Below are 19,221 nucleotides of genomic sequence, written 5' to 3'. Positions count from 1 at the left end.
TCCCTCGGTCCCGAACGTGACCGGTAGGGTGATGCTCCCCAGGGGGAACACCGGTTGTGGGCCCACTCCGGAGAATGGGCGAGAGGGAGCCAACTTGGACTCCGGGATCTGCAGCTGTTTGAACGCTGCATAGCTGATGACGTTGAGGCCAGCCCCACCGTCGATCAGCACATGGCTTTGGGAGAGATTCGGGTCTTGCATGTCCTGTCTTCTCATCAGTATGCTGACATCATGACTAAAGGACTTCATGTCCAGTTGTACACTGATTTTAGGACTAGTCTTGGTCTTCGTTTAGCTCCGCCTACGACTACGGGCGGGTATTAGAGATATATTGTTGTATTTCCTTTTATTGAGTTTACTTGTACTCCAAGCCATACGGCAATATATAATAGAGGTCACCCCCCTCCTTTGGGTGTGTGGTGTTTTCCCAATTCTCTACAGCATGATTAGCACAATATAGGAGAAAAAAATTACAACTGAACACAAGTATCTGGAGGCCCGTCATTATTGACATAGTAGGTCAGCAACAGATTAAAAAAAACTCGACCAGGGGGAGGTCTCTCCCCCTGATTTTTGTCTTAAAAAGATTGTGTCGTGACTCGAACCCGGGTTGGCTCAGTGAACCGCTTCTCTAGCGTGTTCGGCTGACCAGTTGAAATGTGAGAGTGTTGGCATAGGTCAGCAACAGATCTTTTTAGTTTAGACTCGATTGTATAAATCAAGATAAGAGAAAAGAACAAAATGAAGTCATAAGATCACCTTATGCATTGAGAAGCCACATAATCAGTTGAAGAGAATGACCCGAAAAGTGCCAAACTTGTTCGAGTATCCAGCATAAATTCAGTTCTTCTTCTGGAAGAGGAAATATTTTGCTTAGGATAAACAATTAATGCTGTGGGCCAATAGTTTCAAGAATTATTTTCCCTTGGAAGAAAATGTCTAACAACTACTGCTGAGGATAACATTGCGAAACTGGTATCCATCAAACTGATAGGTACCCTGCTTTGTAATGAGGATTCAGGTCACAGAATGATTCTGAGCCAATTGAGACAACATGGGCAGTACGCATCTCTTCAAGCTCTGGTAATATTATCTCTTCTATCTTGAAAGATGTAAATCAGGACTTGTTAGCTGAGATGTCAAAGAAGAGCTGAACGTGCATATAATCGATACCACATGATCAGCTCAATAATCAGTTATGAGAAACTGTGAAGTGCAAATGAAGTAAACAGATACATTTCATAATTTACCCTTTTTATAATCATTAATTGAAGTCTAATGGCATTTGATCAAAAGCCACATCACTACACTACATTGGCGTTTCTATTCTCAGAAGGGCTTGTCCATCTTAAGGAGAATGATATATTGTAGCTGATATTATCAATATGTAAATATAAGTTAACAATTCGACTAGTAGAAATGTTAAAAATCGTGCATTATAATCATCCAAGTTGTTGAGATAGAAATGGGCTTACTTGACATCCAAAAGTGCTACAAAGAAGTTTCACATATACTCGATATCTCACGATCAGAAACATCATGAAACCACTACAGAAGAAAATTTCACTTTAGAATAGGCATACCAAAAATAACTTTTAAAGTGAAAATATGTACCTCTGTATATTGTCCTATTTTAACTGATCCCAGGATATTGCTGTTTTCAGGCGATAACAAATTTGGAACACACAGCGGTGACTGCAGAGAGGAAAGAAACAGAAACACAGAAGTTGTGAGCTTGATCAGATGCATTAAATTCAGAATCAAATGTTATCATGTTAAACCATGCTTCATTTTTGTGGAACAATGCAGAAGGTATAAAATTTCACTGTACTATGATTAACATAGCATGTAGATATAAACTTAGCTATGGAAACAAAGCTTTTCGATCTGCTGTCATTTCAAAGCAAACTGCTTAAAACTGACTGACTGCTATGATCTGACAGCATACAACTGACATGAAAGGCATACTAGAATTCTTGGTATTTTAATAGGAAGGAAATATAAGAACATAATATCTTACTGGTCTAAGGGTAAGCTTATCCATTGGTCTTGAGCCTTCTATTGCAGAATACCTGAAACGCCATACAATAAAGTTAACAGATATCCAGTTTTATCAACAGAATAGTCATACCTAATGACACCTGCCTTATATCACTAAAGCAAAAAAAAAGTTACAAAACTTTCAACTTTATCAACAAGAAGATAAACTTAACGGTATCATATAGCACACAGAGCTTCTTACACTAGCATAGCATCCTCGACTGTCGCTGCAAGAGGAGAAGCAACTTCAACGGTCCCAGAGTCACAAAGTACCCTGCAAATAAGATATCTAATTATACAACAAGAAACTGCACGACTTTGAAAAATTTCTAATGATATTCAGTACAAGATAACTGCATGTAGCGACTAAGTTGTCTGATTTGATTGATTGTTAGACAGTACCAGCAAAATAAAAGCATACACAGTTTCAGAACACAGTGGATGCTAACTTGTGAGTAGAGCAGCTTATTTTAGTAATATTGGAAGGTTGTCTAATCCGCATATAACAGACATGACTGGTAAAAGAACAACTCCAGTAAATATTCGATAAAATGGAACTTTTCTTTATTATCCGGTCATATCGGCCCGCCCGTATGTTGTCTTGAGACCAACAATACCACAAAGCGCAGATGGAACTCTAACTGAACCTGTTGCCGAGATAAGGTAGCAATCAAAGACCACTACTGATGAGAATCTAGCGACAATCAATACCACAGTTCTACATGTACAAACCTCCACCATCTGTTCCAATCGCTACTGAGCATAACCCCGATGAGACTAATGCAGCAGGACCAGATGAAGAACCACCAGTATATCTATCGACAGAATGTGGATTTCTTGCTGTCCTGCAAGATAAGTTAACAGAAAGTGAAGATAAAATGACAAAATATATAGCATAAGAACAGCGAGCCAGATGAAAAATTATCTGATCATGTGATCATTGAAATAAATGGCAATTCTGGGTTCCACTTTTCTTTTGTACCTTTAAGAGTAAGGTCAGAATTCTGATTCAACTAAGCATTATTTCAAGGTCAATGGAGTTTGCTTTTAGGAAGTACTTAGGAAACCATTTGTTTTAGCGAACTTCAGGAGCAGCAAGAAAATCACATAAACGATATCTGACATTTCTCTTGTGCTCTGAATGTCTAACAAGCAAGGGTATTTGTTTTACCCACATATGAGTAGACAAAAAAAAACATATATCCTTTGGCTTCAAATAGAAAAACAACTACATAAAGTGTGGACAACTTAAATAGAATGGGTGATTGTCAATTATTGATCATACCCATAATTTGGATTGTTTCCAGTTACTCCAAGACCAAGCTCGTGCATGTTTGCTTTCCCAATAAAGATGACTCCACATTTCCGCAACGGCGCAACCGAGCGACACAGACTGCATCTTTCTCCACAGTGTGGATTTGGTCAAAAAATGTTGTAGCACCTGCCATCCAAAGAAAACATAATGTGTTTTGCCCCACCTGAACAGTGACACAGCAACAAATGATAGCTTCAGTGAATCAAACTAACCCTTCGTTGGATATGGGAAACAGTTGATGTCATCCTTAATGGCAACAAAGATCCCATCCAAAATGGACAACGGGTTTCCTGGGCATGAGTAGCGATGTCATGAAAACTGGATGGATGAGAGTTCTAAATGGAATTTCTACTTGAAGCCATCCAATCCATCTGCATTATCATGAATTGGTCCACACTAATAAAGAGAATCAATATAGTCAAGTTGTGGCAAACCTTGCTCAAATCTTTTTGTGGAAGCCTCAGCTTGCCTCCTGAGATCATCTGCATTAAAATATATTAACATTGGCATTGGAGGCTTCTTGTTGTTCCACTCTTCCACCCCCGCAATGACATGCTCAGCAACCTATGTCACCAATCAGAGTCAAAACAGCAGAGATGCAGGAGCGCCACCATAGAAGCATGCAAGTACTCTGTCCAGTGAACTACTTACAACTGATGGGGTTGTGATCCCTGAGCGGTATGCATGTGCGAAGTCACGGATCTTCCAGTAAAGGAAAGGGAGCTTCTCCTCAGTCGCCCAACGCACTGATGGATCATATGGCGGAAGGTACTGCAGTGCTTCGTGGACTCTTTCCACTGGGTGCCTATCTTCCCCCACAAGCACAACTCCTGGCTCCGGGTCTGAACAATTTGGAGCGGAGACACAAGAAATTAACAACACAGAGAGTAATATGACAATTCCAGGAAGGAAGGAATAGAGACCCAGAATTGTGGTAAAAGCTTTTTTTTATCCAAATAATAGGCCTGGGAACTTGGATTATTATCTAGATTACTTGGAACAAACAAGTTTTCAGTGGAGTAAAGCCCTTTTTAGAGCCTGTAGTAGAACTTCCATGTCAGAGTTTTGCCATGGTTATCTGCAAATGCACTACAAATTGTTCTTTTTTTTTGGAGTTTTTTTTGGGGGGGGGGGGGTGGGGGGGGAGTAATATTCTCCTTTGTGTAAATCTGTAGACTTTGGTTAGTACTATATCAGTAGATTCCAGTAGGATGGAATCCGCCTGGTACATTTCCCATTTGGGGTAATATTCTCCTTTGTGTAAATCTGTAAACTTTGCTTTGTTTGAAAAAAAGCTAAATGTGTAGTGCAACATCAGTCATCAGGAAGGTAAGTTGAGGAGATTATGTGAATGTTCAAGATGCCATTCTGAACTTTTAAACCTCTCAAGTCAAGCAAAGAGAAGTAGACGAGCAGACTGTTTATGTCAGTTAAAATGCTGTACTGTTTTAGATGTTCAGAAAGTGCAGGTTGCCAATGTCAGTGGGACAAAAGATGGTTAAGTCAACCACTGCACTGAAGCCGTTGTTAGTTACTTGTTGTGTCCAAGAATGGGTGAATGAAATTGAGAAGGGTGGGTATCCTACCCTGCCGTGGGTACTCCGGGTAGTACATGGGGCGCTCGGGGATCACCGTCTGCTGCAGCATCTGCGGAAACCCACAAAGAGAAAGGATTAGCAATAATGGCGAATGGGAGCTAGGCAGGGAGCATCCAAGAGGGGTGATAACTGATAAGGAGGAGCAAGTTGACCTGCGCATGTTGTTCTGCGACTTGAGGACGGAGGTGATGAGTGGTCCCAGGAGGGGCGACTCCATGAGCCAGAGGAAGGCCCTGAGGGAGAAGCTGGTGAGGTGCGGCGCCTGCAGCGTGGGCGGCTTGTACCGGACGGCGGAGATGTCCACCTCCTCCACCGGCGTCATGGCGCGCAGGGAGGAGCCCTTCGTCTTCCCCCGCCCCGTGGAACTCGATCCGCCCATGTGCAATCAGCCAATCAATCAATCCGCCTTGATCAATTGGGGTCAGACAGGTGGGGTTTATGCGGTTGGTGGGCGGAGTCGACGACGACGACAATGGCGGGCACAGCCTCATTATGTTTGGTCAGGCTGGACAGAAGAACAGCACCGGTTGGGCCGGTGAGACCGCGCCACCACGCTTCCTCGTGCTTTGCCTTCGTCAGCTTCTAGAAGGAGAGGCGTACTCAGTCGCACAAGATTTTTTTCTATAAAAAAATTGCACAAGATTGATGGCCACCGATGCGATCACAAGCTGTTTCAAACCCTGTGAAATCAACATTTTCAAACCCAACCATGCATTGTTTTCCTGGCATGAGATTTTTGACATTAGATTTCTGAGGCAGAGAAGATTTTAAGTAAGTTGCATTTTTTTGACATGTTAACCATTACCCCCATCAAGTATATATGCCCAAAAGTTTGGACTTCAACTATTTGTTTGTTTAGCTTTATTCTGCAATTATGTCTGTTGGTCCGATTTACTCTTTAAATAACAATTTTCTTTTCGTTTCCGCAAGGTGATTGTGGATATTGTAAATTATGTTTTAAAAAATATAATCCTCATATTTCATACAATTAACAAACTAGCATGAATTATCTCTAAATAATCGATTATCTTTTTTCTACTATCCCAACCCCGGCACATCCGTCATGGTAAACTGAAACATAGGTGCCTATTCCCTTCTATGTCATGACAGCTCTTTTATTTCTTTGATGATGTGGGAAGCCCACTCTAATCTCTAAATCTCAAAAAAAAAGGCGTCTAGGAGAAAAAGATTGTTTGGCCAACGATCAACAAAAAACAACCCGTTAAGTGAGATGACTACACTTGACCTTTTGGTTGAAAACAAACACAAGCACGCGTTTTATCACTCCAATGTAGCATTAAAATGCGTCACTTCCATGCACCGTGTATGTGTACAGCCCGTCACAACTAGTCGATTCATATACTGAACTCTTCAATTCAGATATAAGCAACAATCCTAGGCCGTCCTCATTCTGGATTGCAGTCTTCACTTACCTCTAATAATTTCTGGAGTTTGCGGGAGCAATCTAATGTTCCTCTGAGGAATGAGGAATGACCAGTAAGCACTAAAAGTTTCTCTTCACCAATACACAAAAAACAACTTTAGTCTAAAAAATCCCATGAATTTATCAAGATCCTAGCACAGTAGTTTATTTCACCAAATTAACCATGATTTATGAAAATGTCCAAAGGTGAAACCTGTTGAAAGGAGGTGCACAAACCTCAATAGCTTCATCATACACAAAAAAACCAGAAACTCACCTGAAATTTCGCTATGGTCTCAGGTGTCCTCAGCAGGCCCTGGGGAGATTCCGCAGCCAGCTCTGCTGCTTCCTTGTATTTTGTCTGTGCAAACAATTCCTGAAATCTTTGGACAACCGGCAATACAATCAAGAATTTCATGAAAACCATACAACCTTGACACATATAGGTAACTTCAACTACACAGTCTACAACTTCTATAAACATTGCAAAGCATCAATACTTGCATGAATGCAAGGATAATGGCTCAATAAGTCTGAGAACTGAGAAATGGAATATGTATGAAAAGTAGTTTCTTTGACAAGCGCATGAATGTCTACATGTTATTTTGAAGCTATTTTTTCCTAGATGCACCGTTCATTTACAAAGGCAAATTTGGATCGCAAAGTTTGCTAATCCATATTAGTTTCCTCTTGAGCAAATGAGCATCAAAACAGCCAAGAAAGCATGGCCAACAAAATAGCATCCACATAAGTCATCTCAGTAATGGAGCTTACCAAATTCTCAGCACCAGGAAGATTAGCCCTCTTGGCAAGATTTACCGCGAGCTCAAGGTTGTTTAACTGTATACCAAAATTGTTTTAAAACTTAAAAGAAGTATCTGATACATAGATAAGAAAGGGGAGTCCAGAAGTACAGAAGATCATACTTGACCGCTGACAAAAGGCACAACAATTGCATCATTAACTGTGGCATGCAAAACCTGCCCTCTTCTATTGATGGCATAAAATCCACGAGGAAGATTCTGCTGTCAAGAATATAGGGTCTGGACTGATTCTATCTCGGTAAACTGCTGCAGCAGTTTCCAAGTCATATACAAACAAAAGCTCAAGCTTCGTAATTAACTAGCAAGAAATTTACACAAAGGTACTAATCGTACAGGCATAGTAGGTTTCAACAAATTACACAACATTGTTGTTCAAAGTACACAAACACAATAATCCATCAAAGTCCATTAGGACACGTACCACAAAATCATCATCACGTCGCTTTCACAGTTCCTCACAACCAACTAGAGTTCAATAATCCATCAGGCCTCAGGCTCTATCCTCTATCAACACACGCAATTAGAAGCTTTGTTGTATAATATTGACATTGGCGACACTTGGGATCACACAAAGGTGAATAACGTCCATAACACTAGCTGGATGTGGACTTAAGTAGTGCCCAAGTTCCTCCCGTGACCGCCCATCCGGATCAGCCTGATGTAGGTACACCTTGAGCATGAAACTTAGAAGATCAGGTTTAGCCTCAGCATCACCGAGCCAAACAAAGTATAGGCCTGTTTCTGCAATGAAGAAAATAAAGTATTCCTCTTGGCCCTCTAAAACAACGCTCGTTCCATAACGGATCAAGGGGATATCTTCTTTGTAACATTCATCAGTTGTATTCTCATTAAAAAACCCATGATGGTCCATCAGATGAGAGGCCAGCGTATTCCAGAAAAATGGCTTCTATCTACACATAGACATCGGACACATGAGTTTCCTGAGATTGCAAGACCGGGCATGTTTCATGTAGTTAGCTGGAATTAAGTTTGCACCACAGCGATGGGGCAATCAATCACACCGGCCATGACTCTGCTGTCCAAGCCAACTACTCAAAACCAGGGATGAGATGTGGCACTAGAGTGTGCTCTTGAGCATGAATTGCACAGTAGCTGGCCACATGCTTCATCCAAAGACCCTGCGGTCAATGTGCACTAACGAAACAACAAAACGAAAGAAGAATAAGAATAATGCTCCGATGAAAAAATTGCAACCATCGACATAAGAAGAATGATTGGAACCTGGTAAGCTCCGTCAAGAAGACGGGGCTGTCGGCAACAGCTACAAGAAAGGTCCAGGCGGATAAACATCTTCCGGATCCGCGCAGCGCAACGGACAGAGGGAGAGTGCACTTGGATCCGCCGCTGCTTCCCGATCGGATTCTCGCCTTTGCTGGATCTGGTTGCAGCGGCGGCGAGTGTCAACTCCGGTGGGGAAAACGTGCCGGCTCGCTTGGTGAGAATCCATCGCTCCCAACGACGGACCAGAGAACGTAGATCTGCAAGAAAAAGAACTGACCGAAAAGATGAATCGATAGGAGAAGCATCGAGATCAGAGGAAGGAAGAAGAACAGAAGAAGCTTGCTACGACGAGAAAGCATCGAGGCCAGCAGCAAGCAAGTGCGCTCCCTCCCTCGTCGTATCAAGCTTCTTCTATTCTTCTTCCTTCCTCTGACCTCGATGCTTCTCCTATCGATTCATCATTTTGGTCGGTTCTTTTTCTTGCAGATCTACGTTCTCTGGTCTGTCGTTGGGAGCGACGGATTCTCACCAAGCGAGCCGTCACGCTTTCCCCACCGGAGTTGACACTCGCCACCGCTGCAACCAGATCCAGCAAAGATGGGAATTCGACCGGGAAGCAGCAGCGGATCCAGGTGCACTCTCCCTCCGTCCGTTGCGCTGCGCAGATCCGGAAGATGTTTATCCGCCTGGACCTTTTTTGCAGCGGTTGCCGACAACCCCGTCTTCTTGACGGAGCTTACCAGGTTCCAATCATTCTTCTGATGTCGATGGTTGCAACTTTGTCATCGGAGTATTATTCTTATTCTTCTTTCGTTTTGTTGTTTCGTTAGTGCACATTGACCGCAGGGTCTTTGGATGAAGCATGTGGCCAGCTACTGTGCAATTCATGCTCAAGAGCGCACTCTAGTGCCACATCTCATCCCTGGTTTTGAGTAGTTGGCTTGGACAGCAGAGTCATGGCCGGTGTGATTGATTGCCCCCATCGCTGTGGTGCAAACTTAATTCCAGCTAACTACATGAAACATGCCCGGTCTTGCAATCTCAGGGAACTCATGTGTCCGATGTCTATGTGTAGATAGAAGCCGTTTTTCTATAATACGCTGGCCTCTCATCTGATGGACCATCATGGGTTTTTTAATGAGAATACAACTGATGAATGTTACAAAGAAGATATCCCCTTGATCCGTTATGGAACGGGCGTTGTTTTAGAGGGCCAAGAAGAATACTTTATTTTCTTCATTGCAGAAACAAGACTATATTTTGTTTGGCTCGGTGATGCTGAGGCTAAACCTGATCTTCCAAGTTTCATGCTCAAGGTGTAACTACCTCAGGCTGGTCCGGATGGGCGGCCACGGGAGGAACTTGGGCACTACTTAAGTCCACAACCAGCTCAGATTATGGACGTTATTCACCTTTGTGTGATCCCAAGTGTCGCCAATGTCAATATTACACAACAAAGCTTCTACTTGCGTGTGTTGATAGAGGATAGAGCCTGAGGCCTGATGGAGGGGCTAATCCTGAGGTTAAACATGGGAGGCATGCCTGGGGCAATCTTTGGCAATGTCTGCCTGAATGAGCAATCATCCAGCTGGTGTAAAGCCAAGGTAGAGAATGGAAGGTATTCTTTGCAAGCCTCACATTCCACCGAGATACCTTTGACCATGTAGTCGAGCTCGTGGCAGTGACGGTAGTTGGCGATATCACCACGATGGTAGCAGATGCTACAAATGTGCATGTATTTAAGGAGATGCTGTAACAAGGTTAGGATAGCAAGAAGCCAAAACCAAATCAAACCAAACTGCATCCAAATTAATTCGGTCAGATCAGATCAGATCAGATCAGATCAGGTCAGAGCTGAGCTCACCCTGAAAATGGGAGGTCGGAGAGGAAGCCGGCATTCAGAACACACAAGGGCACTTGTGTCGATGATGCACTCTCCATAGTCACGAACGGCGAGCTCGTGATGGACAAGGATGTTGATGTCGCACATGTGTCCCTCGATCTCGTGGTAGGGGATGTATTCAGAGTCGCAGCACTTTGTGTCCGAGGAAGAAGAGGAAGAAGGAGAGGGGGAAGTGGTCGATGAGGAAGGAGGCGGCGGCGTGCCCCAGGAGGAGGAGACCGCTAACGAGTTCGAATTGCAACTGGAAGCCATTGCGATTTGGAAGGATTGAGAATGTACAGGGAAAGGCCCCCAATGGCCGATTAAATAGCCGCTGGAGGAGTCGAGAAGGCGATGTGCGGAGGAGCCGAGGAGGCGCCGTTGCGGTTTCCAATGAGGTGTGCAGTTACCAAGGCTGCGTGGTTCAGTGGAGAAGCTTGACAGGCGTGCGACGTCTTGGCTGGAAGGCACCCCTAGTCAAAGGAATAGTTTTGCAGTAATCACTACCGTCAAAACTAGGGGGGCATGTGTTATCGCCAGATCTTACCCGAGTATTGGGCCTCTGGTAAGATTGGTTGATGGGCCGGTTTGGGCTGAATCGAGTTGTAACGCGATGCGAGTCAGTCGGCCGAATAAATGTAAAGTTAGAGACAGAGTCGGATCCGTTTAGGATAAGACTGTAGTGGATCCGATGGTTAGTTAAATTAGAAGTTTACTTGCTTAAGGGTCAAGCCTATGGGCTATATATATATATATATGTAAACTTGACCTAAGAAATAAAGAGAGAGAAGCTCATACGTCCCCAGCGACACACGGGTTCTCGTCCATCAACCTTGGCGCATCGCCAACCCTAATTCTAGGGATTTCAAGTAAGCGCCATGCTGCTCTAATAGCGTCTTTTGCAGATCTATTAGAGCATTCAGGCGTTTGCCTTTACCATGATGAATCTTGTACCAAGCGTTGTTGTTGGCAAGATTCATCGTTTATCTCGTATCGTGTCGATCCACTTCTGTTTACGTGCTTCATGTTACGGATCGGCTCTTTACGGCCGAATGCATGCTACCCACCCGATCACTACACACCACGACATGCGCTGCAACATGTGCACGCGGTGATCCGGGGGATTTGTGTGTTTTCGGCACCTTTACTCTGCATGTCTTAGATTTACTTGCTGTTCTTAGATGAGTTTCCTTGGAGACTCGGATGATTGCTTTCGTGCATAAATATCGGCTCGTAAGTTACGGATATTCCTAGGGCAATCTTGCCAATGCACTGTGTAGATTGATTTTGGGATGTTCCTATATTCGCTTTAGTTGTGTATCTGGCCCTGGGATTACTATCTCGGGACGTTCCTATGCTCGCTTTAGTCGTTTATCTGGCCCTGGAGTTAATTTATGCTGTGAGTAGAATAGATTGCTTTCTGGCCCGTTTCTTTGTCGATATTTTGCATGAGGCATGAGTCGATCTGAGGCAGTAAGTAGTTTATATCATGTTCAGAGTAAAGTCATACTTTATTTATATATACATCTGCTAACCTACTGTAGGGGAGCCATCGGCCGATGCGACAAGCGAAGGAATCTACGCTAAGAGCCGATTGGCTCTGGCATTTGCCGATCCAGAGAGATCGGCAGAGAATTTTATACTGGTTTTTAAGTCTGTTTTGTAGGGCGATTCGTCAACATCGTCCACAAACCTTCTTGGCTGGAGGTCAAGCCAGGTGGCACGCCCGGAACACCCGCCGTTGGAACCGCTTCTGGAGAGACGACCGCAGCAGCAGCGCGATCTCCCGGCTCCCTGAGTGTGTAGCCTCCGTACGGTCGGCCCGTCCGGTATTTGGAGCAACAAGTGTAAGCAGCGTTGGTGCGAGTGTGTGTCTTACTCAACGTGAGAGTAGAACTTAGCCATATTTGGGACTGGGGCATTACACATGTCTTCACTGGTAGAGCCGTGCCCCGGCCCGCGTTCGCTCCTCCGCGCACATCGCCCACACCTCCCCTTTTCCCTTCCCGCGCGTTTCCACGACACCACCCAAAGCACACCCACGCACACCACCGCGGCCCCGCGCGTGATCGGGGGCTCCTATCCTGTCTGTCCTACCCTCACCGGGAGTGCCCGCACACACGGCGACGAGCCCCCTCCAAAATCCCTCCTACGAGTCCGTTGATGAGTATCCATTGAAAACCGGTTTCAGTCCCGATTCTTGTAAGTTGAAATTAAGAATCTTGATCTTCGTCATCGGATATTTCCACTCGGTACGAGTCTAAATCAAACAAATATTTTGAACTCAGCACGAGCATGATCTCTTGCCTCGCACGATATCTTCTTATTATCTCAGCTACACAATACTTATGATTGAAAGGGAGATGATTCCCTTTTCAAATAATATATATAGGACCTTTAGTACAATATATGGTGTTCACATCAACTGATCCTAAAGACTAGATATGGATACTGAATAGTGTTACCACCAGATACTTATATAGGTGCAATGCTTATTACTAGATGGTACTCCCTTCATTTTTATTTACATATCATATTAGATTTGCCTTAAGTCAAATATGATTAACTTTGATCAAATCTATAGAAAAATATAATAACAATTATGCTATCCAATCTATTCACTATCAACGTATACTTTATGGTAAATCCAATGAAACAAATTTGGTATTGAAAATATTATTATTTTTTATATAGATTTAGTCAAAATTTGTCAAATTTAACTTAGAATAAATCTAGTACGATACGTAAATAAATAAAAATAGATTGAGTAACACTAATAAATATCAATACCAGTATTTAGTTTCCAGTACCGGCTGTTGCAGATCGCTGGAGCTTTCCATCCAGCTTAAAATACAAGTTGCAAGTCCCGGTGGGACCACCACCGCACCACCATCTCCGGACGCGGCTGCCAAGCATTGGTTTCCGGGTCCCCGGCCGAGAGGCGTGTCGGCTGTAATCTCGCTTGGCGATGTGGCGTTCGGCGGCGCGGCGGTCGTCGCAGATCCGGCGGCTCCTGTCGTCGTCCGCGCCCCAGGCAGGCGCCGGCGCCGCCGTCCCGGGGCCCTGCATCGTGCACAAGCGCGGCAACGTCATCCTCCACGACCCATGGTACAACAAGGTAGGCAGCCATCCGCACGCGCGGCGTTCCCCCGTCCCCGATCTCGCGATTGCGCGCGCGCGCGCGGGCTGTGATGCGGTTTCATCTTACCGGGGCCTTCCCTTCCGTTTGGGCGCAGGACACGGCGTTCCCCATGACGGAGCGCGACCGCCTCGGCCTCCGGGGCCTGCTCCCCCCACGGGTCATGTCCTTCGAGCAGCAGTACGAGCGATTCAGTGAGTCGGCCCCCCTCCCGCCGTTTGGCCGCTCCCGTCGGAATCGGCCCCTGCTGATGCGAATGCGTGCTCGCGCGCTTGCTTTTTTTGTTGCAGGAAACTCGTTCCGGTCGCTGGAGCTCAACAGGCTGCACGACCGGAACGAGACATTGTACTACAGGGTGAGCTCTCGGTGTTGCAGTATCGTGTTTGGATAAAAAAAAACTGATGCAATGGTGATCGCCCTGAATTTGGAGTGCTTGTACGGTGATAATATGCTCTGTTTTTGCCAGGTGCTAATCGACAATATTAAGGATTTTGCACCGATAATATATACTCCCACTGTCGGCTTGGTCTGTGAGAATTACAGTGGTCTGTTCAGACGACCCTGCGGGATGTATTTCAGTGCAAAGGATAAGGGGGAGATGATGTCGATGATTTACAACTGGCCAGCAGAGAAGGTATAATTGAAACTGCTGTCTAAATGCACTATTTTTTAAGTATTGCTTCTAGAGTATCGATTCGGTTAAAAAGATATGAAACTGAATCATAACATTTGATTGATGCTAGTGCTTTCCTAGACCTTTCAACATGCCATGAGCCAATGCTTAGAAGTAATTGTACAGTAACTTGCATTATTGTTACTTTCATGATAAACTCTCGATTGCTTAACACCTTTCTGTTTAGAGACCATATAAACAATATTCAGCATTACTTCTCCTATTTCTGCCTTTATGACCTGCCTTCACGCAATTGGTTGACACCTTTTCAGGTTGACATGATAGTTGTGACTGATGGGAGTCGCATTCTAGGCTTAGGTGACCTTGGTGTTCAGGGGATAGGCATACCTATTGGTAAACTTGATGTTTATGTTGCAGCTGCCGGTATTAACCCACAAAAGGTATGAAATACCTGTCTTTCTGGAATGAACATGCATCAGCTACAAATAAATTGCTTTTACATTTACTTTATAGAACACAGCCAACTAGAACAAATCAATTATATTCACTAGCTTGCCATTTATGCCATTCCTTTTTTCTTATTTTCCTGCTCTCTGGAAATACACCAATACTTGCAGGTTCTTCCAATAATGCTTGATGTGGGGACAAATAATGAAAAGCTTCTGGAGGACAAGCTATGTACGTAGGATACATTAAACCGAATTTGTGAAACATTTTTTTCCTAAGGACATGATTTTACAACCTATTTATAACGTTTTCTTTGATTAAATGGAAACCTGAATATCGTTTGCTTAGAAAAGATGTATTTGTTAGTAACTAAATCCATTGTCGCTACCTTATTCAATGGTATTTACTTAGATTTAGGACTAAGGCAACCTCGGTTGGAAGGGGAAGAATACTTGGCCGTTGTAGATGAATTCATGGAGGCTGTCCATGCACGTTGGCCTAAAGCAGTTGTGCAGGTATGTGCTCTTTAAGTTTAAGGTCATCCTACTTGCTAGTTCAATGTTGCTCCTTTTCTGAAGTGAGAAAAACACAGTTTGAACTTTGAAGACTTCCAAATGAAATGGGCCTTTGAGACTCTTCAGAGATATCGGAACAGATTTTGCATGTTCAATGATGATGTACAGGTACTTTGATTCCTATTTTGTTATTATGTAATTTATTTGGCAAGATTGTGTTCGTTCAAATTTATATCTTATTGTTTGATGGGCTCATCCTATCTAAAATAGGGGACAGCTGGAGTTGCTCTAGCTGGCCTACTTGGTGCTGTTAGAGCACAAGGCCGGCCTCTGCAGGATTTTACAAATCAAAAGATAGTCGTTGTGGGAGCTGGAAGATATCGTAGAATTTTTCCAGTTTATTTTATATGGTATGTTGTCAAAAGTGTGGTTCGTCCATTCTAATTCCTCTTTAGAATCCAGTGCTGGGATAGGTGTGCTAAGCATGGCTAAACAGTCAATGTTGAGGATGCCTGGGATCCATAGAACTGGTGAAGGACATAATCAATTCTGGGTTCTGGACAAAGATGTAAGTTAGACAAGAAAATATTTTTTATGTTTTTTTAATTAAGGTCCACTATATGTGAAATCTAAAGGCTGTTAACTTATACGCTTCTGTTGTGTTGTGCCTTGTAGGGCCTTATTACGAAAACTAGGAAGGGTCTGGATCCTGCTGTAGCACGTTTTGCCAGAGGCTATGGCCCAGATGAGGTCCCAGATCTCCATGAAGGAGATAGTCTTGTTGAAGTGGTATGATAATTTGATTCTTATGGTTACATTTTCAGCTGCTGGAGCTTAGAAAATAATATATTAGATTATTTCCAATGCTTGTGTGCTTGGACTAATTCAGTTTGATAATCGTTAGGTCAAGAAAGTAAAACCTCATGTGCTTTTAGGACTATCTAGAGTTGGGGGCATATTTAATGAGGAGGTAAGCTTAAGTATCCGATGACCTACTTCTTTCAGGATTCCGCAACAAGTTAAGGAATACCTTTTCTCCTATCTTACCAGTCCTGATTTAGCAGTCCTCAGTATAGGTGCTTATTATTAGCACTAGATTATCCATTTAAGTTTGGTTAAGGATTGTGATCTTAGCTGTTCTATGAATCTAGAAAATATTCCCAGTACCAATAACCTGCATTCTTATTATGCCAGTGAATGACTGCGTAAGTTAAAAGATCTAGTCAATCTTATAGACTTCTAGTTTTGAAGGTTCCCATTTTAGACTGATTGAATATGATTCATGAATGATCTCATGGACCAAAAAACAGTTTCAAGTATATACCTTTCTCATATAGGCAGATTTGTCAGGCCTAACTAGTGAAGGGACTACGAGTCATTTTGACCAATATATCTGAACTTTGTTGACAATTCCACAGCAGCAGAACAGAAATTGTGGTTTAGCTGTTGTGAGCTGTTTGCTTGCCTAATCTAGTCTACCATTGTTTGATAAGGTTGCTTGATCAAAGTGTTGGGCACCATCACCACTCAATTGAAATACTGGATTTTTTTTCTTATGAACTTTCACCATTCAGAATATTCCTAGTTAAATTGTTCAACTGTAATTGCTGATGAATGTTAAGCATCAATGCTTCACTCATTCTCTTTTGTGTATAAGACCATATTGGGAAATGCCAAATTGTACTCCCAAGTGATCATATTTTTACAATTGAGTACTCCATATGTAATCAGGTTCTCAAGGCTATGAAAGAATCTGATTCCCCTCGCCCTGCAGTTTTTGCAATGTCCAACCCAACTACTAAAGGTTTGTGCTCAGCCACCCACAGATAATTTGAGGAAACCCAAGGATGAAATGCTTTTCTTTTTAAAGGAACCTGAAGATGAAGTGCTAATTTTGGTCCTCTCTCATTACATTACAGCTGAGTGTACTCCTGATGATGTATTCATGCATGTTGGAGAAAATGCAATATTTGCTAGTGGAAGCCCTTTCAGTAACATTTCTTTAGGTAATTCCTGCCTACTCTCTTTTGCATTGTTCTATAGCAATAATTTCTAGTCGATTTTCACTGGTGCTGAAGTTTTGATTTCATAGGAAATGGTAAGACAGGTTATGCTAATCAAGCAAACAACATGTATCTGTTTCCTGGGTGCGATAAACTCTCACCTCTCCTACACAAGTATTTGGTTTTTGAGTTGTACTGATGGAAGTTTGGTCATATTCAGGATTGGTTTAGGAGCTCTCCTTTCAGGTGCGCGGCATATTTCAGAGGACATGCTTCAAGCAGCAGCTGAGTGGTAAGTCTTGATAAAAAAAAATATAGTTGGCCCACCAGATTAGGTGCCCCCGCATTTAGCTTTGCTGAAGTTCCATTGGCATAAGAGATCAACTATACTGGTTCCACAAACGTCTAATCTGATTTGAATCATTCTTTTGCTGCTTGGCCAGTTGATTAGTCGTTGGATACTTGCGGTATGCTGCAGTGATGTATGTGGCATTTATTTCTCCTAGATAGGTTGCAAAATTTGGAGAATCACCAGGTTTCATTTTTTAGTATTAAATGCGCCAGGCAGTTTGGTGGTATCTGTGCTCTTTTGCATTGCATCCTTATTCCCCAGCTTGCAAAGTGGAGGCCAACTCAGAGATCTGAGAGGATCAGACTTTATTCTCATTTCAGATGAAGATGAAACTGAGAGACCTACAGCGCGCAACAGTTGTATCCATGGTATGTATTTCCCCAATTATTGGTTGCATTTTTACTCTTTAGACCATCTGCACTACTGGCCCTTGAATCTCTGTGGCCGCGACGGCACGATCTACGTACCCGAGCGTCTGTCTCCGCGTGTAAGCTAACTCCACTACGATCCATCAAAGCTTGACCTATCAAATCTACTGCCGAGGACGCGGCTTTCCATCCCTCCGTCGTTGCGGTGGTGCCGTCCCGTCGCGCTTAGCGGCAGCCTCGGTCACCGCCAAAAGCTGGCTGAGGAAGCAATGGAGATCGTGGCCTGTCTCTCCGCGTCCCCAGCGGTGTAGCCGCAATGCCGGTCCTTCACTGTGTTTTCCCTATTTTTTGTTAAAGAAAAAAAGGCTGGCTAGCTGCAAAAGCATTGTGCTTGGATAAGCCGCAGTCTTGGGATACGGTCTAATGTGCGCAAAGCGATGTTCCAGATGGGCGGTTGTTTAATAATATTGCTTTTTGGCATCGCGACCGAACAGAGCAGAGCACGCCTCGAGCGGCGCGGCATGCACGCCATTACCTCCCTCTCTTGCCCGCACGAACCATGATGCACGTATTCACCTACTCTTTCGCTTTTCCGCTTCACACATTACTTCTGTGTAATTACTACTGCTACTAGTTTGCAGTTCTTATCTAGTTTGCAGTTCTTATAAAAGTTATCTTTATGGATTGCTAGTGCTTGGGCATCCGATTTAAGTTTTAAGTTAACAATTACTCCACCACCACCACCAATTTAAGTTCATCCGACAGATAAACAAACCATCAATTTAAATTTATCTGATAGATAAATAAAAACATACACATAAACAACTAATCTATTAATATAGAAATCTTAAAATTATTTTCTGCGGTCAGATATCTAAAGCTAAAGAGACGAACAACATCAGTACACCTCGGTAGCGGTGGATTTGTGTAGGACCCACAATCTTGCAGAGTCTGAGCTGCGACCTGAGCCGCCATCAGTTGGATATTTGTAGGCGCTGATGAAGAAGTAGACGCTTGAGATGAAGTAGCAGTTGATGCACCAAGCCATACAAAATAAAGGGATGCGCCTGCAATGAAGAACACAAAGTCTTCCTCTCTACCGCTAAAAACACACCCTCTATCATTGGAGATGTTATGACCAGTGTTGAGATAACCATAATTAAGCTGGTAATGGTTGAACTAATGTTGTCTCAGAAGATGTGACCTTAGGCTTTCTCCAACCATTCCCCCCATCCAACTCCCCCCAAACGTACTATTTACTATATTTTACTACCTCCCTCTAAAAGATTCCTCCCCCTATAACTCCTTCTCTCCAACCATTCCCCTCATATCTATTCCCCCTATATACTATCACTCATTAACTAACTATTTATTTAACGTTTTTGAATTTAAAAAAAATCATACAATATTTGTACTGTCATAATACGCATTATCATCGT

At 43.2% G+C, this 19,221-nt stretch overlaps 1 protein-coding gene, 1 long non-coding RNA gene and 2 pseudogenes across 2 annotated transcripts; 2 read left to right on the top strand and 2 right to left on the bottom strand.

The window, feature by feature from the left end:
* Positions 1–613: 613 nt before the first annotated feature.
* Positions 614–6,900, bottom strand: LOC120682180 (annotated as a pseudogene).
* Positions 845–1,903, top strand: LOC120682181. Its single transcript, XR_005678256.1, has 2 exons — positions 845–1,083; positions 1,665–1,903. It is a non-coding gene; the product is annotated as an uncharacterized LOC120682181 (long non-coding RNA).
* Positions 6,901–9,843: 2,943 nt separating the features above from the next.
* LOC120682674 lies at positions 9,844–10,458 on the bottom strand. Its single transcript, XM_039964651.1, has 2 exons — positions 10,307–10,458; positions 9,844–10,163 (listed from the first exon to the last, which is right to left on the bottom strand). Exons 1-2 carry the CDS (start codon positions 10,381–10,383, stop codon positions 9,905–9,907), a joined length of 336 nt encoding a protein of 111 aa, XP_039820585.1. The 5' UTR covers positions 10,384–10,458; the 3' UTR covers positions 9,844–9,904.
* A 2,752-nt stretch (positions 10,459–13,210) lies between these two features.
* Positions 13,211–17,358, top strand: LOC120681980 (annotated as a pseudogene).
* The last annotated feature ends 1,863 nt before the right edge of the window (positions 17,359–19,221 follow it).

The sequence above is a fragment of the Panicum virgatum genome, chromosome 7N (assembly GCF_016808335.1).
Source record: "Panicum virgatum strain AP13 chromosome 7N, P.virgatum_v5, whole genome shotgun sequence".
NCBI lineage: Eukaryota > Viridiplantae > Streptophyta > Magnoliopsida > Poales > Poaceae > Panicum > Panicum virgatum.
The sequence above is the reverse complement of the archived record's forward strand: the minus strand, read 5'-3'. Positions and strand labels throughout refer to the sequence as shown.

Bases quoted from the DNA above. Each gene is read 5' to 3' on its own strand.
- LOC120682674 (XM_039964651.1), bottom strand. From the start codon at position 10,383: ATGGAGAGTGCATCATCGACACAAGTGCCCTTGTGTGTTCTGAATGCC. The intron at 10,164-10,306 runs GTGAGCTCAGCT...GCACATTTGTAG, and splicing joins TCCGACCTCCCATTTTCAGG to CATCTGCTACCATCGTGGTG.